Source organism: Oncorhynchus keta, chromosome 13, assembly GCF_023373465.1.
Source record: "Oncorhynchus keta strain PuntledgeMale-10-30-2019 chromosome 13, Oket_V2, whole genome shotgun sequence".
Taxonomy (NCBI): Eukaryota; Metazoa; Chordata; class Actinopteri; order Salmoniformes; family Salmonidae; genus Oncorhynchus; species Oncorhynchus keta.
The window spans coordinates 34,114,307-34,140,948 of NC_068433.1; the positions used below are offsets into that span (position 1 = coordinate 34,114,307).

The window sequence follows — 26,642 nt, forward strand, 5'->3', positions numbered from 1 at the left end:
GTTTGCAACAAGTCACTTACGTAATACTGCTAAAAATGTGGCAAAGAAATACACATTTTGTCTTGAATACAAAGCGTTATGTTTGGGGAAAATTCAACACTACACGTCACTGAATACCACTTCATATTTTCAAGCATGGAGGTGGCTGTATCATGTTATGTGTATGCTTGGGAGTCCTTGCTGAAAATGTGCAATAAGAGGTATGAAGAATTTGTGAAGGAACTGTAGATGTGAAAAAAAAAATGACAAAAAAATACATTTCTTAAAGACATGATGGAAGACAAAAAGGCACAAGACACTGAAAGGCACAAGGAGAGGGAAAAATATTTTAATAGTGTCAACACAAAAAAACGTTTTTATAAAATGTTACATTTTAAAACATTGGTATTACTGCAGTAATTTGTAAACACAGACTTCTTTGTACACAGTAACATGATAGTTTAACCCTCACACACCCTGAATGAACAGTCAGGTCGGGATTCAGTCCGAAACTGCGTTGTAGCACGTTTGACATTTAAAGGTAATTTCTCATTGAACCAACCTCTGCAGCTTTTACCATGAATGTGATCTCTGGGACCATTGCCTTTAAATGGAATGAACATTGGCTATACACATCTAACAACAAACATTGTTCACTGAAGCAAAGACAAAGGCTCTGTCCCAATGGCCCCCTATTCCCTACATAGTACACTACTTTTGACCATAGTGCACTAAATATGGAATAGGGTGTCATTTGGGACAGAGACAGTGATACAAGGACAATGAATAGTAAGCACTGCTGTTCTAGAAAAGTAGTCACACAGATAGGAGACGAATGGTTAGAAATTGATCGAGAGAAAAAACCTGACATGTTTGTAGTGTTCTCAAGCACTCACCTAGCCAAAGATTTTGATAACTAAATCCCTTCCATCTGTGACCTAACTCTATAAATAGTGTATTATTCTCATTAAATTGAATAAAGGTAAAAGACAGACCGATGACAGTCTTCTCAACCAAGGCCGGATTCAATCCGAAACTTGTTGCAGCGTGGTTGTTGTTTAAAAGTCATTTCCATGTTGCAGCTTTTTCCTCAAGTTAGTAGTACTATAAAAAAAGTCAAGTAGAACAAAAACACACAAGAAAGTAATAAAGCTACATATATGGTCAGTTACAGGGTCCGTGCTAATCCCTTGAATGCGATCTCCGCAAACGTGGGGATATTGCCTTTAAAAGCTGCATTGTCTACAAGCAGGATCGGATTGAATCCCAGCCCAAGTCTCCTCAATAGAAAAGGACATTCTTGGTTTCTAGTGAAGACATGTCTCAGGTATAAAACGTTTAAAGGATGCGTTGTTGTTCTTGTGCTTCTAGAAGATAGAAATAAAAGGGCGTGATGAATGATGCTATATGTCCTACGCTGAGTAGGATTTATCAGTGTGTGTGTTTGTGTCTGTGTGCCATCTGATGCACATATTGGTTTTGTGCCTGGCTTCATCATCCATATAACCCTCAACCTTGTGTGTTCATATCTGTGTTCGCATATGTGTTTGTGTGTTCGTGTGAATGTTTGCCCTCTGTCTTTTCATGTGTTTTCGTGTGTGTAAAGACAGCACTGTGTAATCCATTACCCTGTATCACCTGTGTGTGATTAAGCTTACAGTAGTTATATTGTTCATTTTGTACTCCACAGTGTTTATATGAGTATATGTGTGTTTTTGAGCATGTGCTGTGTGTGTGTGCGTGCATGCATGCAAATGAATGGGTGAGCGCGTGCATGTATGGGTGTGTATTGGGGTGTAACGGTGGCAGTACAGGGACCTCGGGTCGTACTGTGAACTTTAATGAATACATTTATTGAAATATATATGCTATGCCTACGCTGCGATGTATGTCTCGAGTAATTCTGTACTGAAAAAAAAAACATTTCTGGCTATTCCCTTAAAACAACGACAGCCTATGCGCAACGTTGTAATCAAAATTGTGATCTTAATTGGTGCACTTAAAAACGGTCATTTTGTGAGGCGCAGCCGGGAACTAGTTCTGTACAATGGCAGGTGGTGAGGTCGACAAATTAATTTGCCAATTCACACTCTGTTATGCTTACCACAGATGAATGGACCTCCAGGTATACAGAGCTACTTAACAGTGACAGCCCATCACATTACCTCGGAGTGGGAGATGAGAAGTACTGTGCTACAGACATGCTCTCTTTATGAGAGTCACACAAGTGAACATCTTTTTCTCTTTGTAAGAAAAACATTATTAGCATAGACCTATACAATGTCTTAGCCATTTTTACACATTGATTTCACACGCATATTGCACTTTATTTTAAATGTAGTTTTGATGAGTAATCATGTGTATACCGAACCGTGGGTTTGGTAAACCATTACACCTCTTGTGTGTACATTTCTGTGTGTGTGTGTGTGAGTGTGTTCAGAGCAGCCTGCCCAGTACCACTCCCTCTCTGTGTCGTGCCTCTCCTCTGATGATCTCCAGGAAGCCTAGTTTAGTCAGGAAGTCCAGCCTCATGCGATCTGTAGGCTGCATCTCACAGAACACACCATGAGAACCTGTAACACACACACACAGAGAGAGACAAAGAGTGAATAAGATGATCGTTGATAGAAATATGAGAGCGAGCAGAGAAGAGAAAGTAGAACATGTGTCAAACTCATTCCATGAAGGAAAAAACAAAATAAAAAATGTCAGCCATCCGTGGAATGAGTTTGACACCCCTGAACTAGAACAACCAGAAAGACAAAGGTTACCTCCCAAATGGCACCATATTAAAATTTTCCTGTTTCACACATGTACAAGTGTGTAACCTGTACAAGTCTGTGGTGTGAAATGCAAATCTGAAATGGAAATCTGCCAGGAATCAGCCATTATTGACGCCGACCCTGGAGCAATTAGGGTTATGTGCCTTGCTCAAGGGCAGATCGATATATTTTTCACCTAGTCGGCTCTGGGATTCAAATTAGCAATCTTGCGGTTACTCTCCAACGGTCTAACCAATAGGCTACCTGCCGCCCTACACTCTAGGTTTTTTCGGTTTGTCCCCATGGGGGAACCTTTTTGGTGCTAGGTAGAACCTTTTGAAGAGTTCTTCCAAGAACCCTCTATAAAACGATTCTACCAGGAACCATTTTATCATCTTACGTTTCTTCCTAGAACCTTCTATGAAGGGTTCTACATACTACAGTGAACTATAGTATAAATATAGTAGTAAAATAAAACTGTAGTATATACTATAGTAATTAATGTAGTGTTTTTGCAGATTGTAGTATACTGTAGTATTTACTATAGTATTTTTGATTTATTATCTTTGACATAGAAGTGAAGGTTTTCTACTTGAGGAAACCTACTGGAGAAATACTAAAAAAATAGCATATTTACATAACTTGTAGGTAGGTAGGACTGGGGTCAATGCAGATAGTTAACCAAATAGCTACCCGGACTATTTAACTAAATATTTATCAGACTTATGGCTTGGGGGTAGAAGCTGTTGTTGGTTCCTGACTTGGTGCATCGGTAACGCTTACCATGCAGTAACAGAGAAAACAGTCTATGACTTGGGTGGCTGCAGTCGGTACATTTTTAAGCCCTTATATTTTTATTTGTTTAACACTTTTTTGGTTACTATATGATTCCATATGTGTTATTTCATAGTTATGTCTTCACTAGTATTCTACATTTTTACAATGTAGAAAGTAGTACAAATAAAGAAAAACCCTTGAATGAGTAGGTGTGTCCAAACGTTTGACTGGTACTGTAGGTCAGATTAAAAATCTATTTAATCCATTTGGAATTCAGGTTTTAACAAAATAAAATGTGGAATAAGTTTTTACAAATTTATTTCACCTTTATTTAACCAGGTAGGCTAGTTGAGAACAAGTTCTCATTTGCAACTGCGACCTGGCCAAGATAAAGCGTAGCAATTCGACACATACAACAACACAGAGTTACACATGGAATAAACAAAACATACAGTCAATAATACAGTATAACAAAAGAAAACAAAAAGTCTATATACAGTGAGTGCAAATGAGGTAAGTTAAGGAAATACATAGGCCATGGTGGCGAAGTAGTTACAATATAGCAATTAAACACTGGAATGGTAGATTGGCAGAAGATGAATGTGCAGGTAGAGATACTGGGGTGCAAAGGAGCAAAATAAATAAATACCAGTATGGGGATGAGGTAGGTAGATAGATGGACATTTTACAGATAGGCTATGTACAGGTGCAGTGATCTGTAAGCTGGTGTGACAGCTGGTGCTTAAAGCTAGTGAGGGAGATGTGAGTCTCCAGCTTCAGAGATTTTTGCAATTTGTTCAAATCACGGGCAGCAGAGAATTGGAAGGAAAGACGACCAAATGAAGAATTGGCTTTGGGGGTGACCAGTGAGATATACCTGCTGGAGCGCGTGCTACGAGTGGGTGCTGCTATGGTGACCAGTGAGCTGAGATAAGGCGGGGCTTTACCTAGCAGAGACTTGTAGATAACCTGTAGCCAGTGGATATGGCGACGAGTATGAAGCGAGGGCCAACCAACGAGAGAGTACAGGTCGCAATGGTGGATAGTGTATGGGGCTTTGGTGACAAAACGGATGGCACTGAGATAGACTACATCCAGTTTGTTGAGTAGAGTGTTGGAGGCTATTTTATAGATTACATCACCAAAGTCGAGGATGGGTAGGATGGTCAGTTTTACGAGGGTATGTTTGGCAGCATGAGAGAAGGATGCTTTGTTGCGATATAGGAAGCCAATTTTAGATTTAATTTTGGATTGGAGATGCTTAATGTGAGTCTGGAAGGAGAGTTTACAGTCTAACCAGACACCCAGATATTTGTAGTTGTCTATGTATTCTAAGTCAGAGCCGTCCAGAGTAGTGATGCTGGACGGGCGAGCAGGTGCGGGCAGTGATCGATTGAAAAGCATGCATTTAGTTTTACTTGCGTTTAAGAGCAGTTGGAGGCCACGGAAGGAGAGTTGTATGGCATTGAAGCTCGTCTGGAGGTTAGTTAACACAGTGTCCAAGGAGGGGCCAGAAGTATGCAGAATGGTGTCGTCTGCGTAGAGGTGGATCAGAGAATCACCAGCACCAAGAGCAACATCATTGATATATACAGAAAAGAGAGTCGGCCTGAGAATTGAACCCTGTGGCACACCCATAGAGACTTTCAGAGGTCCGGACAACAGGCCGTCCGATTTGACACACTGAACTCTATCAGAGAAGTAGTTGGTAAATCTGGCGAGGCAATCATTTGAGAAACCAAGGCTGTCGAGTCTGCCAATAAGAATGTTGTGATTGACAGAGTCGAAAGCCTTGGCCAGGTCGATGAATACGGCTGCGCAGTAATGTCTCTTATCGATGGTGGTTATGATGTCGTTTAGAACCTTGAGCGTGGCTGAAGTGCACCCATGACCAGCTCTGAAACCAGATTGCATAGCGGAGAAGGTATGGTGGGATTCGAAATGGTCAGTAATCTGTTTGTTAACTTGGCTTTCGAAGACCTTAGAAAGACAGTGTAGGATAGACATAGGTCTGTAGCAGTTTGGGTCTAGAGTGTCACCCCCTTTGAAGAGGGGGATGACCGCGGCAGCTTTCCAATCTTTGGGAATCTCAGACGATATGAAAGAGTGGTTGAACAGGCTAGTAATAGGGGTTGCAACAATTTCGACAGATCATTTTAGAAAGAGAGGGTCCAGATTGTCTAGCCCGGCTGATTTGTTGGGGTCCAGATTTTGCAGCTCTTTCAGAACATCAGCTATCTGGATTTGGGTAAAGGAGAAATGGTGGGGGTTATGGCGGGTTGCTGTGGAGGGTGCCGGGCAGTTGACCGGGGTAGGGGTAGCCATGTGGAAAGCATTGCCAGCCGTAGAGAAATGCTTATTGAAATTCTCAATTATAGTGGATTTATCAGTGGTGACAGTGTTTCCTAGCCTCAGAGCATTGGGCAGCTGGGAGGAGGTGCTCTTATGGACTTTACAGTGTCCCAGAACTATTTTGAGTTAGTACTACAGGATGCAAATTTCTGTTTTAAAAATCTTGCCTGAGCTTTTCTAACTGCCTGTATATATTTGTTCCTAACTTCCCTGAAAAGTTGCATATCACGGGGGCTACTCGATGCTAATGCAGAACGCCACAGCATGTTTTTGTGCTGGTCAAGGGCAGACAGGTCTGGCGTGAACCAAGGACTATATCTATTCCTAGTTCTACATTTTTTGAGGGGGGCATGCTTATTTATTAAGATGGTGAGGAAGGCACTTTTAAAGAATAGCCAGGCATCATCTACTGACGGGATGAGGTCAATGTTATTCCAGGATACCCCGGCCACGTCGATTAGAAAGGTCTGCTCGCAGAAGTGTTTCAGGGAGTGTTTGACAGTGATGAGGGGTGGTCGTTTGGTCGCAGACCCATTACGGATGCAGGCAATGAGGCTAGATGATCACTGAGATCTTGATTGAAAACAGCAGAGGTGTATTTGGAGGGCGAATTAGTTAGGATGACATCTATGAGGGTGCCCGTGTTTACTGATTTGGGGTTGTACCTGGTAGGTTCATTGATCATTTGTGTGAGATTGAGAGCATCAAGCTTAGATTGTAGGATGGCCGGGGTGTTAAGCATGTCCCAGTTTAGGTCACCTAGTAGCACGAGCTCAGAAGATAGATGGGGGGCAATCAGTTCACATATGGTATCGAGGGCACAGCTGGGGGCAGAGGGAGGTCTATAGCAAGCGGCAACAGTGAGAGACTTGTTTCTGGAAAGGTGAATTTTTAGAAGGAGAAGCTCAAATTGTTTGGGTACAGACTTAGATAGCCTGCAGGGTTCTGTATTACTATCTTTGCAGTAGATTGCAACACCGCCCCCTTTGGCAGTTCTATCTTGGCGGAAAATGTTTTCAGGGTTTTTGGGGGTTTTCCTAAGCCATGATTCAGACACGGCTAAGACATATGGGTTGGCAGAGTGTGCTAAACCAATGAGTAAAACAAACTTAGGGAGTAGGCTTCTAATGTTAACATGCATGAAACCAAGGCTTTTCCGTTTACAGAAGTCAACAAATGAGAGCACCTGGGAGTGGAGATAGGCACTGCAGGACCTGGATTAACCTCCACATCACCAGAGGAACAGAGGAGAAGTAGGATAAGGGTACGGCTAAAGACTATACGAACTGGCTGTCTAGCACGTTCAGAACAGAGAGTAAAAGGAGCAGGTTTCTGGGCACGATATAGCATAGATTCAAGGCATAGTGTACAGACAAAGGTAAGGTGAGTACATTGTAGGTAAACCTAGGCATTGAATAATGAAGAGAGAGATATGGTCTCTAGAGATGTTTAAACCAGGTGATGTCATCGCATATGTTGGAGGTGGAACAACATTGTTGGTTAAGGCATATTGAGCAGGGCCAGAGGCTCTACAGTGAAATAAGACAGTAATCACTAACCATGACAGTAATGGACAAGGCATATTGATATTAGCGTTGGACTAGTAACCGGAAGGTTGCGAGTTCAAACCCCCGAGCTGACAAGGTACAAATCTGTCGTTCTGCCCCTGAATAGGCAGTTAACCCACTGTTCCCAGGCCGTCATTGAAAATAAGAATATGTTCTTAACTGACTTGCCTGGTTAAATAAAGGTAAAAAATAATAATAATTAGAGAGAGGCATGCGCAGCCAAGTGAACATATGGATCCAGTGAGTGGTTGGGCTGGCTGGGGTCATGGCGATTCAGACACTTAGCAGGCTAACAAGCTAACAGTTAGTAGGCCGGAGCTAAACAAGCTAGCAACTAGTAGACCAGGGCAAGCTAGCAGTTAGCAGGTCGGGTTAGCAAGCAAGCAGTTAGCATGGGCTAGGAGTTAGTAGACCAGGGCAAGTTAAGGAGTATGAATACTAGTAGTAAATAGTAAAGTTAGTAAAGTTAAAACACTTGAGAGCTTTCAACAAAAAAAAAAACAGAAAATAATATTTTAAATGTATGTAAATGAGGATGGTATGGCCATGTGAATATATCGCCATAAAAAAGCCTGACTACGGTTTGAAACTGCACATGGGGACAAAGATTGTACTTTTGGAGAAATGTCCTCTGGTCTGATGAAACAAAAATAGAACTGTTTGGCTATAATTACCATAATTATGTTTGGAGGAAAAAAGGGGAGGCTTGGGAGGGTCTTGCAAGCCGAAAAACACCATCCCAACCGTGAAGAACCGGGGGTGTCAGTATCATGTTGTGGGGGTGCTTTGCTGCAGGAGGGTGCACTTCACAAAATAGATAGTATCATGAGGTAGGAAAAGTATGTGGATATATTGAAGCAACATCTCAAGACATCAGTCAGGAAGTTAAAGCTTGGTCGCAAATGGGTCTTCCAAATGGACAATGACCACCAAGCACACTTCCAAAGTTGTGGAAAAATGGCTTAAGGACAACAAAGTCAAGGTATTGGAGTGGCCATCACAAAGCCCTGACCTCAATCCCATAGAACATTTGCAGGCAGAACTGAAAAAGCGTGTGCAAGCAAGGAGGCCTACAAAAGCTCTGTCAGGAGGAATGGGCCAAAATTCACCCAACTTATTGTGGGAAGCTTGTGGAAGGCTACCCAAAACATGTGACCCAAGTTAAACAATTTAAAGGCAATGCTACCAAATACTAATTGAGTATTTGTAAACTTCTGACCCACTGGGAATTTGATGAAAGAAATAAAACCTGAAATAAATAAATCATTCTCTCTACTATTATTCTGACATTTCACATTCTTAAAATAAAGTGGTGATCCTAACTGACCTAAAACAGGGAATCTTTACTAGGATTAAATACCAGGAATTGTGAAAAACAGAGTTTAAATGTATTTGGCCCCGCAAAAGGACTCGGCTCCGACCATGTGCCGCTACGTCGTCCATTATTTCCAAGGTAATGTACAGAATGTCTGCGTTTTTCCCTTACATAAGTGAATTTGAACTGATGACACGTTCAAATAGGGGGACTAGATACATAAAGTGCTTTCATTTCTAAATAGTAAAACAGATTTGCATGAAAATATCCTAAAATAAAAAGGTGTTAATATGAAACATTTGATCTCAAATCCAAAATGCTGGAGTATAGAGCCAAATTATACGTTTTAGCTTCACTGTCCAAATATATACACAGGGGAGTCTATAACCAATAAATAATTCAATAAATCATTGTAACTTTTTATACCTGGGCCTAAAACCAGCGAGGACAGACAGTTATCCTCAAAGGGCAATGTCTGCATGTACCACACTCACCCACACACACACACACAGTGGGCTTTCAGTGCAGTAAATAAAGCTGTCAGCAGGCAGCGGGTTCACACTGACGTCCACTTACACACACACACACACACACACACACACTCAACCCACCACCACATACACACTCTCACCATTGGCTTTAAGGGCAGTGAGGAGAGCGGTTAGCAGGCAGCGGGTCACACTGATGTCCACCAGGTCAGGCAAAGCGTCCAGACGGAGCTGGGAGGGAAAGTGGTAGAGAAGAGAGTCTGGGTATTCCCCTTGGTCCTCCTCCATCTGCTGCAACACCTCCTAAAGGACAGGAGGTACAGGATAATACATAAGAAAGAGGGATGGGGATGGGGTGGAGAGCGGGTTGGAGAGAGAGAGATGGAGAGAGGGAAGGGGAGAGGGATAGAGTGCGGGATCGGGGAGAGAATGAGTGTGTGTTATGTGTGTGTTCTTACCTGCGTGTGTGTGTTTGTTTGTTCTAACCTGTGAGTTGGCATGTCCGGTACGTGGTGGGTATTTATCTCTCATGGCGGGCATCCAGCAAGTCTGGCAGCGCTTGGCAAAGGAACGAACATCTACGACACCCAACACACACCCACACACACCTAGCTCATCCTCCAGCACCATGCTGTACTCAGGACACAAAGCCAGGCAGGGCCCCAGACACCTGCAGGGACACACATGCATATAAATACACAGGCACACAAACTGTTGATAATTTGTCCTCAAGCTTGCACGCTCAGAGACACATACCCTTTTGACACTATTCTGCCGACCTGAACCATGCATAACAAAGCCAGCTCAGTACAGCTTGGCTCGACTCATAGCATAGGAACAGACACACACACACACACACACACCTGTCTCCGATGAGGTCAGGATGTGCTGGACTGGAATCAGGGCTCCCCTGGGCTCCCTGTTGAAGCTGGCGCACCATACAATACAGCTCCGCCTAGGGGACAGGAGGTATAATACGAGTGGTGTTTAACCTTTTCCCCATCCCTAGCAAACACAGCTGATTTAAACTAATTGCATTCTAAACTGAAGATCATGATTAGTTGATTTTTGGAGTCAGGTGTGTTAGCTGGGGCTGGGGCAAAAGTGTGACACCAATCAGGCCCCTGAGAACTGGAATTGCAAGTGCCTGGTCTAGGGTATTGGCAGCTCTCGACCATAGAACCGTCATGGGCTTAATATATAACATAATAATATATAACAAAAATAATGTATACACACAGAAAGTCACCATACAATACAGAGTCAGTTAGCTGACAGAACGACGTGTGTGTGTGTGTGTGTGTGTGTGTGTGTGTGTGTGTGTGTGTGTGTGTGTGTGCTCTCACCTTGTCCTTGTTGTGGTAGGGTCGTATGTTGTAGAGTCGTGAGGTGGGGAAGAGAGGAGGAGGGTGGCTGAACAGTTCACTGTTACTGCCTATAGGTAGAAGCATCTGTAGGACAGACATAAAATGTCAAACAAGCTCGTGAAAGTAAGCAAGACACAATACATGGAAAATTAATGTATTTTAAATTAATATATTCTCTTATACATGCGCTTAATACACACAGACTGGACTTTATGCAAACTGGAAACCACATATCCTGAGGCCAAATTTATTGTCGCTGGGAATTTTAGAAAGCAAATTTGAGGAAAACTTTACCGAAGTTCTATCAACACATTGACTGTAGTACTCGTGCTGCTAAAACACTCAACCACTGCTACTCCAACTTCCGGGATATCTACAAGGCCCTCCCCCGCCCTCCCTTTGGCAAATCTGATCACGACTCCATTTTGCTCCTCCCTTCCTATAGGCAGAAACTCAAACAGGAAGTACCCGTGTTAAGGACTATTCAACGCTGGTCTGACCAATCAGAATAAGAATGCTGTTCATTGACTATAGCTCAGCATTCAACACCATAGTACCCCCCAAGCTCATCATTAAGCTCAAGGCCCTGGATCTGAACCCCGCCCTGTACAACTAGGTCCTGGACATCCTGACGGGCCACCCCCAGGTGGTGAAGGTAGGAAACAACACCTCCACTGTGCTGATCCTCAAGACTGGGGCCCCACAAGGATGTGTGCTCAGCCCCCTCCTGTACTCCCTGTTCACTCATGATTGCGTGGCCACACACACCTCCAACTCAATCATCAAGTTTGCAGACGACACAACAGTAGTAGTCCTGATTACCAAAAATGACGAGACCTGGGAGTGTGGTGCCAGGAAAATAAACGCTCACCCAACAGCAACAAAACTAAGGAGTGAATCGTGGACTTCAGGAAACAGCAGAGGGAGCACCCCCCATCCACATCAACGGGACCATAGTGTAGAAGGTGGAAAGTTTCAAGTTTCTCAGCGTACACATCACTGACAAACTGAAATGGTCCACCCACACAGACAGTGTGGTGAAGAAGGCTGTATCACAACCGACTGTGATTGGGAGTCCCATAGGGCGGCGCACAATTGGCCCAGCGTCGTCCTGGTTTTGCCGGCGTAGGCCTGATTGTAAAATATGAATTTGTTCTTAACCGATTTGCCTACTTAAATAAAGGTTTAAAAAATGAATAAAAATAAAACAGGAGGCTGAAGAATTTGGCTTGAAACCTAAAACCCTCAAACTTTTACAGATGCATAATTGAGAGCATCCTGGCAGGCTGTATCACCGCCTGGTACGGCAAAAGCAGCGCACGCAACCGCAGGGCCCTCCAGAGGGTGGTGCGGTCTGCCCAACACATCACCGGGGGCAAGGTACCTGCCCTCCAGGACACCTACAGCATCCGATGTCACAGGAAGGCCAAAAAGATCATCAAGGACAACAAACACCCGAGCAACTGCCTGTTCAACTTGCTATCATCCAGAAGGCGAGGTCAGTACAGGAGCATCAAAATGGGACCGAGAGACTGAAGAGCTTCTATCTCAAGGCCATCAGGCTGTTAAATAGCCATCACTAGCACATTAGAGGATGCTGTCCTATATACATTGACTTGAAATCACTGGCCACTTTAATAATGTTAACATATTTTGCATCAGTCATATATACTGGATCTTATTTCACTATATCTTAGTCTATGCCGCTCTGACATTGCTCATCCAAATATTTATATATTCTTAATTCCATTCCTTGTGTGTATTGTTAGATATTACTGCACTGTTGGAGCTAGAAACACAAGCATTTTGCTACACCCACAATAACATCTGCTAAAGACGTTCATGTGACATAAGATTTGTTTGACACATACAGACACACACATACACATACAGACACACACACACACATACAGACACACACACACACACGGTCCTACCTGCAACTCTCCGGACACTCCCCCTTTGAACACCCAGGGTTCTGACTCCACTCCCAGTAACTCTGCCCCCGTGGTCGTCCCGCACCCTATCATAGATGAGAACCCGCCTGTCAATCTCACAGCATTTAAGGAAGACCATGCCCAATTCCATAACGACCCAATGAGGGTTCAGGGTTGAAGGATCAGGGGTCAAAGACAGTGGAGGGGTCAGGGTTTGGGGTTGAGGGATCAGGGTTGAGGGGTCAGGAGTCACATCTACTCACAGTGGAAGCAGTTCCTCCAGGAACCCAACGGAGAGCTGTCACTCAACACACGCCCATCTTAGACAAAAAGAGAGAGAGGGGGGAGGACAGATAAAGGGAGAGGTGGAGAGAAAGAGAGTATAGTAAATCTTACAGTGTATGCTTTATCCAAGTTTAAAATGTTTTTTTCTGTCCTTAGCCCCTCTCTCGCTCTCCTTCTCCCTCCCTCCCCCCTCTACTCACCGAGCCAGCAGATGAAGGCCTTGGCCACCAGTGCAGTGTTTCTGAGGTCCCATACGTAAGGGTAAAGGTCATACAGCACGGCCTTGCTCACTCCACTCACAACACTACTGTGCAGCGCTGCAATCTCCTCACACACACCTAGGAACCCAGCCGCTCGGCCACGCCACTCCTCCGCCTGCAACACACACACACACACACACACACACACACACAAGCATGCAGACACACACACACACACAGGTGCACACACATTACCTCGTACCCTTGCACATCGACTCGGTACTGGTCTACTGTGTATATAGCCATGTTATCGTTACTCATTGTGTATTTATTCCCAATGTTATTATCTTTCTATTCTTTTCTATTTTTCTCTCTGCATTGTTGGGAACGCCCCATCAGTAAGCACCACTGATAGTCTACACCTGTTGTTTGCGATGCATGTGAACAATTCTTTTTTATTTTTTATCCTTTATTTAACTAGGCAAGTCAGTTAAGAAGTTACTTCTTATTTACAACGATGCTGGGCCAATTGTGCGCCGCCCTATGGGACTCCCACCTCTAGCACTGAGATGCAGTGCCTTAGACCGCTGTGCCACAAATACAATGTTATTTTTTGACATAGTGTACACACACATACAGTTTAGATGCCGTCAGATTCAGTAAATGGGCACACACACACACAGACACACAGACCTTCTGCGGCGGTCCCTTCTTGTCATTGGCGCTGACCAGGTGGCAGTGTTCTTTGAGCCAGGTGAGGTCCTGTAACAATCTCTGGGCTGATGGGCCGTGCTCATGGGGAAGGTAGTGGAGACCTACCAGCAGACGGATTTGGGACTCGCTTAGAGGAGCCTTCCCAACACAAAGCACCCCCCCTGGACTCCTTGGCTGGCCTGGCCCTTGTTGGAACTGGTTGTTGTGGAGTTTCCTCTCTCTCTCCTCTCCGTCTCCTCCCTCACTCCTTCCTTCTTTCTCCCCCCTCCTCACCCCTTCCTCTCCCTCAGGGCTGGAGGGGGGAGGGCTGTCCCCCTGCGGAGGTTCTCTAGGGGGTTTAGGGCGACCTTCTCTGGTGGTGGGGTGACAGTTTTCACTCTCTAGGGTCCCCGACTTTCGACCCGATGACCTCTGGTCTGCCTGTCTGCTCTGGCGACCTGTGGAGAAGTCACACATATAGAACTAGAATGAGTAGAATTATAGAATTTGAATGATTCAAATTATAAAACTAGAATGAGTAGAATTATAGAATTACAAGTATAGAATTTGAATGAGTAGAATTAAAATGAGAATTATAGAATTCGAATGAGTAGATTGGTAGAATTAGAATTGACACAGATCTGAATCCACATCAGGATGAACAGTTGAGATCAAGCTGAGTTGAGATCTTTTGAGTACCACACACACACACACACACACACACACACACACACACACACACACACACACACACACAACCTGGCTGCAGTGGTTGGCTGAGCTCTTCCATCCAGTCGTGCAGTGCAGTAGACAGCGCCATCTCTGGACAGTACTGGTGCTCGTCATCTACACACACCATATATGTACACACACCATGGTTAGGAACACACAAACCAAGATGAAGAATACACATTCACTCACACACACATCATTGTTAGAAACACATACACTATGCTGAGAAATACACATTCACTCACACACACACACAAAAAAAAACTAATGGATCACTAGTCACTTTCATAATGCCACTTTAATAAATGTTTAGATATCTTGCAATACTCATCTCATATGTATATACTGTATTTTATACCATCTATTGCATCTTTTGCCTATGCTGCTCGGTCATTGTGCATCCATATATGATGATACAGACAAATCCTTTACTTAGATTTGTGTGTATTAGGTAGTTGTTGTGGAATTGTTAGATTACTTGTTAGATATTGCTGCACTGTCGGAACTAGACTCACAAGCATTTCGCTACGCTGCTAACCATTTTGATTTGATATGACACGCATGGTTTGTCAAAATGTATGTGAAAAGTAGTTCAGTCAGAACTTGAGTAAAATGTATACATTTTTTGCAAAGCAAATATAATGAGCCACTCAGATCATGTATCACACTGGCCTGACCCCCAACATTATATCGTAACCCTGGTGATAGCGGTTACCCCTAGGGGTGTGGAGGCACTGAGTGTTCTGATTCTCAGCCCACTCACACGCTCCAGTCCTCTCTTTATCTCTCTCACTCCTTCCTCACTCACCCCCTCTCACACTCACCCCCTCAATTGTCTCTTTATCCTTCTCTTTCTCCTTTACTGTACATCACTCTTCCATCCTTCCTTTCTGACCTCACTCACTTCATGTCTTCTTTTTTTCACCCCTCACTTGTCTTTTTGATCTTATGCTTTTGCGCTTAAATTCTCTTTCCCCTCTTGAATGCATCCCTCTTTCCTTCTCTCTCCCTTCTCCTTTCCCTCTCTCCCTAATTCCTCTATGATGTTGTCACTGTGGATAACATCAGTCTAAGGGTCTACTGCTCTGATAGTGTCAGTGGACCCAGTGTGTGTTTATCTATAACACCCTGTCGCTTATCTGTCCAAAAATATTTAGTTGACATCAACCTTCCTCCTCTCTCGCATCTATCATTCCTCCCTGCCCCCCTTCCTTCCTCCCCCCAATCCCTCTATGATGTTGTCACTGTGGGTAGCGCTAGTCTACGGGTCTGCTGCTCTGATAGTGTCAGTGTACCCAGTGTGTGTGTGTTTTTCTCTAACACCATGTCACTTATCTGTCCAAAATGTTCCTTGCCTCCTCCCTCCCTCACCCACTATCATCCCTCTGCCTCCTTCCCCCTCATCTCTTTCCTCTCCCTCCCTTCCTCCCCCATCCCTCATCCACTCCCCTCCTTCCTGCCTCACCCCTTTTCTTACCCTTCTTCTCCTCCCTCCCAGTGCGGTACCAAGTCCCCAGCGTGTGCAGGGGTATGTAGTTGGCCTCGAACTCACAGTTGGGGTTAAGTAGCAAGCCCCGGAGTTGGGTGGCAAGCTGGGGGTAGCGACCCTTGAAGGGACCCAGGAAGAGACGTCTGGAATCAGAATCACAATAACCTTATTCACCAAGTACATTGGCATGTACCAATAATTTGACCTGATGAAATGGTGCTGACAATGTCTTACAATAAACAAAATATACAGACAAAATATAGAAGACCTTACATTATCTTCTCATCTCATTTCATCTTATCCTACCTGGAGTCGTAGTCATTTGCATGCAGGTTGTCCCACACCAGAGGAGGGCGCTGTAGGACAGACTGTACTTCAGACAGACCCTCCACACTCAGCTCTCTAGAGATTACCTTACTACCTGGGGGGAGAGAAGCAAAATAAATTATATATTATAAAATACACGGCTCAAAAAAAATAAAGGGAACACTTAAACAACACAATGTAACTCCAAGTCAATCACACTTCTGTGAAATCAAACTGTCCACTTAGGAAGCAACATTGATTGACAATAAATTTCACATGCTGTTGTGCAAATGGAATAGACAACAGGTGGAAATTATAGGCGATTAGCAAGACACCCCCAATAAAGGAGTGGTTCTGCAGGTGAGCCCTGCAAAATTACCTCCAGCAGGCCACAAATGTGCATGTGTCTGCCTAAACGATCAGAAACAGACTCCATGAGGGTGGTATGAGGGCTCGACGTCCACAGGTGGGAGTTGTGCTTACAGCCCAACACCGTGCAGGACGTTTGGCATTTGCCAGAGAACACCAAGATTGGCAAATTCGCCACTGGCGCCCTGTGCTCTTCAGATGAAAGCAGGTTCACACTGAGCACATGTGACAGACGTGACAGTCTGGAGACACCGTGGAGAAAGTTCTGCTGCCTGCAACATCCTCCAGCATGACCGGTTTGGCGGTGGGTCAATCATGGTGTGGGGTGGCATTTCTTTGGGGGGCCGCACAGCCATCCATGTGCTCGCCATAGGTAGCCTGACTGCCATTAGGTACCGAGATGAGATCCTCAGACCCCTTGTGAGACCATATGCTGGTGCGATTGGCCCTGGGTTCCTCCTAATGCAAGACAATGCTGGACCTCATGTGGCTGGAGTGTGTCAGCAGTTCCTGCAAGAGGAAGGCATTGATGCTATGGACTGGCCCGCCCGTTCCCCAGACCTGAATCCAATTGAGCACATCTGGGACATCTTGTCTCGCTCCATCCACCAACGCCACATTGCACCACAGACTGTCCAGGAGTTGGCGGATGCTTTAGTCCAGGTCTGGGAGGAGATCCCTCAGGAGACCATCCGCCACCTCATCAGGACCATGCCCAGGCGTTGTAGGGAGGTCATACAGGCACGTGGAGGCCACACACACTACTGAGCCTCATTTTGACTTGTTTTAAGGACATTACATCAAAGTTGGATCAGCCTGTCGTGTGGTTTTCCACTTTAATTTTGAGTGTGACTCCAAATCCAGACCTCCATGGGTTGATAAATTAGATTTTCATTGATAATTGTTGTGTGATTTTGTTGTCAGCACATTCAACTATGTAAAGAAAAAAGTATTTAATAAGAATATTTCCTTCATTCAGATATAGGATGTGTTATTTTAGTGTTCCCTTTATTTTTTTGAGCAGTGTATATTACATATACAGCCAGGTCCATAATTAGTGGCACCCTTCAAAAATATTAGCAAAAAAGATGATAAAATAAATAATACAAATACTGAGCTATATTGTATGCCCCCCAAAATGTGTAAACAATAAAAAAGATAGGTCAAAAGTATAGTTTCAATACCCCACCTTGCGAGGATAATGGCACATTCTCTAAAATGTTTTTTTGAGATTGGAGAACACTGTGAGCAATCTAAGATTGAAAAATCTCACTGCTGATCGGTACTTAGCACAGTAGGAGGCCGTTCCTTCTCTTGCTAGAACAAAAGACGTACTGTGCTGCGTACCAACCTGGTACTGACGAACCTGTCGTTTCTACTTGCAGAATCGCAATGCTCGTTAGTGGCAGATAAATTGACTGAGCCAAAAACCTCCACATGAGAGCCGACAGGAGTGACAACAAAAAGGGGAAAAAAGGCACTTCTCAGTGTAATCCCATCCATTTCATCAGAAGGATAGGTAGTCAATGAACTCCCCCAAAGTATAGATATACTGTAGAACAGCTAAGGTAATGAAGCAGAGCCAGATGGAATACCTGCCTAGCGCAGGGATGCGAGTGCATCATTGCACCTAATTGAGTGGTTTTGCACGCCCGTGACCCATTATTTGCTCTTATGATTCAGAGGCATATGAAAACACTGAAACTGGAAATAGATCTCTCAGTAACATATTCAAACAATAAAGAAAATCTTTCTATTTCAAGCCCAGATTGAAGTAGAATTCATTTAACTGTGATCAATCCATGATAAGGACATGCGCATGAATAAACTGGCAGGAGGGACCCCCCAACAAGATTTAGATGCAAGTGGCTGTTCCACTGGTTGTCATAAGGTGTATGCACCAATTTGTAAGTCGCTCTGGATAAGAGCGTCTGCTAAATGACTTAAATGTAATGTAAATGTAAATATTATGTTGAGGGAACACATTTTTATATTGAGAGCATGGTTTTTATGTTGGGGGAATATATTTTTATATTGAGAAAAAAAAAGGGAACGGAAGAAAAATAACGAGGGAATGGATTAGCCTGGCCTGTTTTTTTCTTCTTCTCACTGACAGGGCTTAGTACAATTGCTAAAACAATAAAGCTACATAATACATAGATGTTTTCTAGAGCCAAGTCTTTACATCTAGCTAAGGAGTTTAATGCTTGAAGAAGGATTCTTTTGTCAGGTTTGATGAATGTGCACTAGTTTGTTAGCTAGCAAGCTACACTTCACATGAAACGAATGGGGTGGCAAATCCAGCACAATGCACACAACCAGTTTGCTTGCTAGCTAATGTTAGCGTCGCCATTTGCCAGTTAGCACAACATAGCTAGCTAGAACAGACAGCTGCTTCATTCAAAAACAAATGATCGTCCCTGTATATATCCCCTCAAGCAGACACCGTGATGGCTCTCAAGGAACTACACTGGAAATGCTAACTGAAAAATGTATATCCTGAGGCTGCATTTATTGTAGCTGGAGACTTTAATAAAGAAAATCTGAGGGAAAAAAATACTACCAAAATTGTATCAACATCTCCTGTGCTAATCGCTCATCAAGCACTCTTGACCATTGCTACACACCCTTCTGGGACAGCTACAAGGCAAATCAAATCATGCCTCCCCTTTCCTCCTCCCCTCCTAAGAGCAGAAGCTTAACCTTTTCACATGTGAATTCCAAATATCTCTCTGTGGCAGAGAGTTCCATGTGGTCATGGCTCTATTTAATACTGTGCATTTTCCAGCCTCTGTTCTGGACCTGGGGACTGTGAAGAGACCTCTGGCTGCAAGACTTGTGTAGTACTGATGAGTGTCCGGGCTGTGTGCCAACTGCTTGAACAGACAGTTTGGTACCTTTAACCTATCAACACCTCACACACAAGACCAATAGTGATGCAGTCAATCTCTCCTCAACTTTGAGCCAGGAGAGATTGACATGCATACCACTGACATTCGCCCTCCGTGTACATCTAAGTGCAATATGTGATGCTCTGTTCTGGACCAACGGCAATTTTACTATGTCCTTCTTTGCCCTCACATGACCGCACAACTGGACAGTAGTCCATGTGTGCCAAAACAAGGTCCTGTAGGACATGCCTGGTTGATTTAGATGTTTAGAAAGCAGAACACCGCCTTATCATGGACAGACCTCTTCCCATTTTAGCAACCATTGTGTCTATCTATATGTTTTGACCATGGTAGCTTGCTATCTAGGGTTACACTCAGGAGTTGTCTCCTCAACTTGCTCAATTAGCCACAGGTCAGTGGAAGGTCATTAGTAGAAACAGAAAACAATAAATGGGCAAAGCCGGCTGCCCTGCGGTACACCCCACTCAACCAAATTTGCAATAGAGAAGCTTTTTTCAAAAAGTTTTCCAAGCACCGGCAAGAGGCTGTTTGGTTGGCTGTTTGAACTATTAAAGGGTGCTTTGCTATTCTTGGGCAGCGTAATGACCTTTGCCTTCTCCCATGCCTGAGGTCACACACCGTATTCCAGGCTTAAATTGAAGATGGTGCAAAAAGGAGTCGCAATGTATACTACCAACTTCAGAAATGTACCATCCAGATTGTCAGTACTAGGTGGCTTGTCCTTATTTATAGATAACAATTTCGTTACCTCTTCCACACCAACTTCGCGGAACTCAAAACTACAGCGCTTGTATTTCATTATTTAGTTCGTTATGCATAAATATGAAGGCTCAGCTTTTTTGCTTGCATGTCATGCTTAAGTCTGCATATCTTGTCAACAAATAAAGTTATTAAAAGTGGTTGGCAATATCAAAGGGTTTTGTTATGACCAAGTCTGCCTCAATGGAAGACGGAGCCAAGTTGGCTTATTTGCCTAGAATTTCATTTAAGGTACTCCAAATCTTTTTACTATCATTCTTTATATATTTTCTTTGTTCCATAGAATACTTTCTTCTTCTTTTTGTTTAGTTACAATGCCATCAGAAACTATTCATACCCTTTGATTTACAGTGAATTGGGGAACTATTCAGACCCCTTCCCCACATTTTGTTGTGTTACAGCATTTTTTCAACGTGAAAACGTGACATTTTTGCATATGGCCTCCCGAGTGGTGCAGTGCTAAGTCAATGCGTCGCAGTGCTTGAGGCGTCACTACAGACTCCTGGTTCGATCCCAGGCTGTGTCACAACTGGCAGTGACCGGGAGTCCCATAGGCGTCGTGAGGGTTTGGTCGTCAGTTGAATGGTGTTTCGTCCGACACATTGGTGCAGCTGGCTTCCGGGTTAAGTGGGCGGGTGTTAAGAAGCGCAGTTTGGCGGGTGATGTTTTGTAGAACGCATGACTCAACCGTCGCCTCTCCAAAGCCTGTTGGGTAGTTGCAGCGATGAGACAGGATTGCAATTGGATATCACAAAATTTGGAAAAAAAAGAAATAAAATGTTTTATTAAATAAAAAATGGTGCCACGTTTATGAAAAATGAAATACAGAAATCAAATTTACATAAGTATTCACACCTGAGTCAATACTTTGCAGAAGCACCAATTATAATTTTTTTAATTCTTCAAACTCTGTCAAATGAGTTGTTAACCATTGCTAGACAATCATTTTCAGGTTTTGCCATAGATTTGTAAGTAGATTTAAGTCAAAACTGTAACTCGGTCACACAGGAACATTAAGCGTCTTCTTGGCATGCAACTCCAGTGTATATTTGGCCTTGTGTTTTAGGTTATTGTCCTGCTGAAAGGTGAATTAATCTCTTAATTTCTAGTGGAAAGAACCAGATGTTCCTCTAGGATTTTGCCTGTACTTAGTTCAATTTCTTTTTTATCCTGAAAAACTCCCCAGTCCTTAACGATTACAAGCATACCCATAACATGATGCAGCCACTACTATGCTTGAAAATATGGAGAGTGGTAGTCAGTAACGTGTTGTATTGGATTAGCCCCAAACATAACACTTTGTGTTCACAACAAAAAGTGAATTGCTTTGTCACATTTTTTTTGCAGTTTTACTTTAAAGCCTTGTTGCAAATAGGAATCATGTTTTGGAATAATTGTATTTTCAACAGGCTTCCTTCTTTTCACTCAATTAGGTTAGTATTGTGGAGTAACTACAATGTTGTTGATCTATCCTCAGTTCTCTCCTATCACAGCCATTAAACCAGATGGTAAAATCCCTGAGAGGTTTCCTTCCTCTCCGGCAACTGAGTTAGGAAGGACACCTGTATCGTTGTAGTGACTTGTGTATTGATACACCATCCAACGCGTAATTAATAACCACCATGCTCAAAGGGATATTCAATATCTGCTTTTTTATTTTTACCCATCTACCAATAGGTGCCCTTCTTTGCGAGACATTGGAAAACCTCCTTGGTCTTTGTGGTTTAATCAGCGTTTCAAATTCACTGCTCGACTTAAGGACCTTACAGATAATTGTATGAGTTGGGTACAAAGATGAGGTAGTCATTCAAAATCATGTGAAACACTATTATTGCACAGTGTGAGTCCATGCAACTTAGTTCTTAACCTAATAAAATGTTTACTCCTGAGCTTATTAAGGCTTGCCATAACACAAGAGTTGAATACTTATTGACTCAAGATTTCAGTTTTTCATTTTTTATTTAATTAATTACATTTGTAAACCTTCTGAAGACACAGTAAATTGACAAAATATACAGTATGTTTGCCAATCTGCTGTGTTGTCAGACTTATTTGCTATTCCCTTTGCCTCATTCCTCTCAGCCATACAGTTTTAAAATTCTTCATCTATGCATGGGGATTTGGCAGTTCTAACAGTCAGTTTCTTGATGGGCGCATGCCTATAAGTAACCAGAAGAAACCAATTTCCTAAATACTTCAATTGTGGAGTCAGGTTGTTCCTCATCACACACATCAGACCAACAAATATTTTTCACAACTATGACATCGCAAAACCTCTTTATGATTGCTTATACTCCACTTTAGGTCCAGTCTTTGGAACTTAGTTTTTTCTAGATATGGCTATTATATTATGATCACTATGGATCACTATCCAATGGGTCTGGATACTGCTTTAGGGAAGATTTTGGGCGCATTAGCAAAGATGTGGTCAATCCATGTGGATGACTTAGTTCCAGTTCTGTTTGTAAATACCCTGGTATGTTGACTGATAACCTGAACCAGATTGCAAGTAATATTTACTGCTTGAGTGGACAACTTGGTGACAACCAGTCAATCTTTTGGTCACCCAGACAATATACCCCTCTGTTGAGGTCACATACATTATCGAGTATTTCACACATAGTCCAAATACTGACGTTTAGCATTCAGTGGTCTATAGCAACTTCCTATGCGAATAGGCTTTAGGGGAGGCAGATTAACCTGTAGACATCTGACATGAGATCCTCTAACACTGAACCTAAACCAGCTGCGCGCGTGAGCCATCGTGCATGAATTGATTTTGTTCCCCCACACCAAACACAATCACAACACACAGGTTAAAATATAAAAAACTCTGAACCAATTTGTCCTATTTAGCTAGCTTGCTGTTGCTAGCTAATTTGTCCTGGGATATAAAGATTGAGTTGTTATTTTACCTGAAATGCACAAAATAGTTTAATCTTGGATTCATCAGACCAGAAAATCTTGAGCAGGCTGTCATGTGCCTTTCACTGTGGAGTGGCTCCATCTGGCCACTCTACCATAAAAGGCCTGACTGCTGCAGAGATGGTTGTCCTTCTGGAAGGTTCTCCCATCTTCACAGAGGAACTCTGGAGCCCTGTCAGAGTGACCATCGGGTTCTTGGTCACCTCCCTGACCAAGGCCCTTCTCCCCCGATTGTTCAATTTCTTTAACCTCATGGCTTGGTGCAGACATGCATTGTCAACTGTGGGACCTTATGTAGACAGGTGTATGCTTTTCCAAATCATGTCCAATCAATTGAATTTACCACAGGTGGACTCCAATCAAGTTGTAGAAACATGTAAAGGATGATAAATTGAAACAAGATGCACCTGAGCTCAATTTTTCCTGAGTCTCATAGCAAAGGGTCTGAATACCTCTGTAATTAAGGTTCTGTACTTTTTCCTAAATTTACAAAATATATATTTTTAACTATTTGCTTTGTCATTATGGGGTATTGTGTGTAGATTGATGAGGAACATTTTTTTTATTGAATCCATTTATGAATAAGGCTGTAACGTAACAAAATGTGGAAAAAGTTGTAGGGTCTGAATACACCATGTTAATATGGGAAATATTTTTCTTGTTTATTTTTCTTGTTTGTTTTTAGTACCATTCGGAGAGGCTGATCCAAGGTAAACATGTGTGATGGAAAAATTACCCGATTTGTTTGATATAAATAATTAGCAATTAATACAAATATGAGGATATTTCTGTCCTGTTACACTGTACCCAAACCGGCCACGTGCCATTGTGTGCAAATTGATTTTGTCCCCCTACACCAAATGATCAAGACACGCAGGTTAAAATATCAAAACAAACTCTTCCTGACTGATGTCCCCATATTACATTTGGGGACAGGTCAAAAAGAATTAAACATTTATGGCAATTTAGCTATCTAGCTTGCAGTTGCTAGCTAATTTGTCCTATTTAGCTAGCTTGCTGTTACCCGACACACGAGCCTAGACCCACTAAAATTTGAGGTAGGTCTGATTTCAAAATAGGGGCCCCACAACGATGTGTGCTCAGCTCCCCTGTACTCCCTGTTCACCCATGAATGCGTGGCAACACATGTCTCCAACTCAAGCCTCAAGTTTGCAGATGACACAAAAGTGGTGGGCCTGATCACGAAAAACGATAGGACAGTCTACAGGGAGAAGGTGAAGCGTTTCACCTTCTCCACTGCAGACTCATCAGTGTGGGTGGAGCATGCTCTCTTTGCTCTCTCCTGAGGTCCACAATCAGTTATTTTGTTTTGTTGACGTTGAAGGAGAGGTCAGGGCCCTCAAGTTCCTTGGTGTGCACATTACCGACAACCTGAAATGGTCCATCCACACAGTGTGGTGAAGAAGGTGCAACAGTGCCTCTTCAACCTCAAGAGGCAGAAGAAATTTGGCTTGACCCCTAAGACCCTCACAAAGTTCTACTTATCCACCATTGAGAGCATTCTGTCGGGCTGTATCACCGCCTGGTACAGAGGGTGGTGCGGTCAGCCCAATGAATCACCAGGGGTACACTGCCTACCCTCCACGACATCTACAGCACCCAGTGTCACAGGAAGGCCAAGAAGATGATCAAGGACCTCAGTCACCGAAGCCACAGCCTATTCACCCTGCTACCATCTATAATAATAATAATATATGCCGAGACAGTACAGGTGCATCAAAACTGGGAACAAGAGACTGAAAAACCTGTACAGTACATAATCATTGAACACTGGTAGCTTCAGTAATGTTTATATACTGTAAAATGTCAGAATAATAGTAGAGAAAATTATTTATTTCAGCTTGTAAGTAAGTAAGAAACATACACTCAATTGGAATTTGGTAGCATTGCCTTTAAAATTGTTTAACTTGGGTCACACGTTTTGGGAAGCCTTCCACAAGCTTCCCATAATAAGTTGGGTGAATTATGTCGCATTCCTCCTGACAGAGCTGGGGTAACTGAGTCAGGTTTGTAGGCCTCCCTGCTAGCAAACACTTTTTCAGTTCTGCCCACACACATTTTATGGGATTGAGGTCCGTGCTTTGTGATGGCCACTCCAAAATACCTTGACTTTGTTGTCCTTAAGCCATTTTGCCACAACTTTGGAAGTATGCTTGGGGTCATTGTCCATTTGGAAGACCCATTTGCGACCAAGATTTAACTTCCTGACTGATGTCTTGATATGTTGCTTCAACATAATTGTCCTTCCTCATGATGCACCATCTATTTTGTGAAGTGCACCAGTCCCTCCTGCAGCAAAGCACCCCACACAACATGATGCTGCCACCCCCATTCTTCACGATTGGGATGGTGTTCTTCGGCTTGCAAGCCTCCCCTTTATCCTCTAAACAGAACGATGGTCATTATGGCTAGACAGTTCTATTTTTGTTTCATCAGACCAGAGGACATTTCTCAAAAAAGTACGATCTTTGTCCCCATGTGCAGTTGCAAACCATAGTCTGGCTTTATGGCGGATTTGGAGCAGTGGCTTCTTCCTTGCTGAGCGGTCTTTCAGGATATGTTGATATAGGACTCGTTTTACTGTGGACATAGATACTTTTGTACCGGTATCCTCCAGCATCTTCACAAAGTCCTTTGCTGTTGTTCTGGGATCGATTTACTTTTTGAACCAAAGTACGTTCATCTCTAGGAGACAGAACGCGTCTCTCTCCTGAGCAGTATGATGGCTGAGTGGTCTCATGGTGTTTATACTTGCGTACTATTGTTTGTAAAGATGAACGTGGTACCTTCAGGCATTTGGAAATTGCTCCCAATGATGAACCAGACTTGTGGAGGTCTACAATTTTTTTCTGGAGTCTTGGCTGATTTCTTAAGAGGCACTGAGTTTGAAGGCAGGCCTTGAAATACATCCACAGGTAGACCTCCAATTGACTCAAATGATGTCAATTATCCAATCAGAAGCGTCTAAAGCCATGACATAATTTTCTGGAATTTTCCAAGCTGTTTAAAGGCACAGTCAACTTAGTGCATGTAAACTTCTGACCCACTGGAATTGTGATACAGTGAAATAATCTGTCTGTAAACAATTGTTGGAAAAATTACTTGTGTATTGCACAAAGTAGATGTCCTAACCGACTTGTCAAAACTATAGTTTGTTAACAAGAAATTTGTGGAGTGGTTGAAAAACTAGTCTAATGACTCCAACCTAAGTGTATGTAAACTTCCAACTTCAACTGTTTGTGATGAGTCAAAAATGTTTCAAAAAGGGTTCACGCAGACAGTAAAATAGTTAACCAAATAGCTACCGACCAACTATTTAGCAGGCTTATGACTTGGGGGTAGAAGCTTTTCAGGGTCCTGTTGGTTCCAGACTTTGTGCATCAGTACCACTTGCTGTGTGGCAGCA

At 43.1% G+C, this 26,642-nt stretch overlaps 1 protein-coding gene across 2 annotated transcripts in view; it reads right to left on the reverse strand.

Moving 5' to 3' along the window:
• Window positions 1-312: 312 nt before the first annotated feature.
• The window catches only part of si:dkey-183c6.8 (protein O-GlcNAcase), a 46,975-nt gene continuing 20,645 nt past the window's right edge, over window positions 313-26,642 (reverse strand). For both annotated transcript variants that reach the window (XM_035784000.2, XM_035783998.2), the window contains exons 7-18: window positions 16,251-16,365; window positions 15,933-16,087; window positions 14,483-14,569; window positions 13,724-14,181; window positions 13,031-13,205; window positions 12,809-12,865; window positions 12,546-12,631; window positions 10,588-10,692; window positions 10,105-10,196; window positions 9,728-9,911; window positions 9,385-9,544; window positions 313-2,552 (exon numbers count right to left, since the gene is read on the reverse strand). In XM_035784000.2, coding sequence (XP_035639893.1) covers window positions 2,416-2,552; window positions 9,385-9,544; window positions 9,728-9,911; window positions 10,105-10,196; window positions 10,588-10,692; window positions 12,546-12,631; window positions 12,809-12,865; window positions 13,031-13,205; window positions 13,724-14,181; window positions 14,483-14,569; window positions 15,933-16,087; window positions 16,251-16,365 — 1,811 coding nt within the window. In that variant the 3' untranslated portion in view covers window positions 313-2,415. The remainder of the gene's footprint in view (window positions 2,553-9,384; window positions 9,545-9,727; window positions 9,912-10,104; window positions 10,197-10,587; window positions 10,693-12,545; window positions 12,632-12,808; window positions 12,866-13,030; window positions 13,206-13,723; window positions 14,182-14,482; window positions 14,570-15,932; window positions 16,088-16,250; window positions 16,366-26,642) is intronic.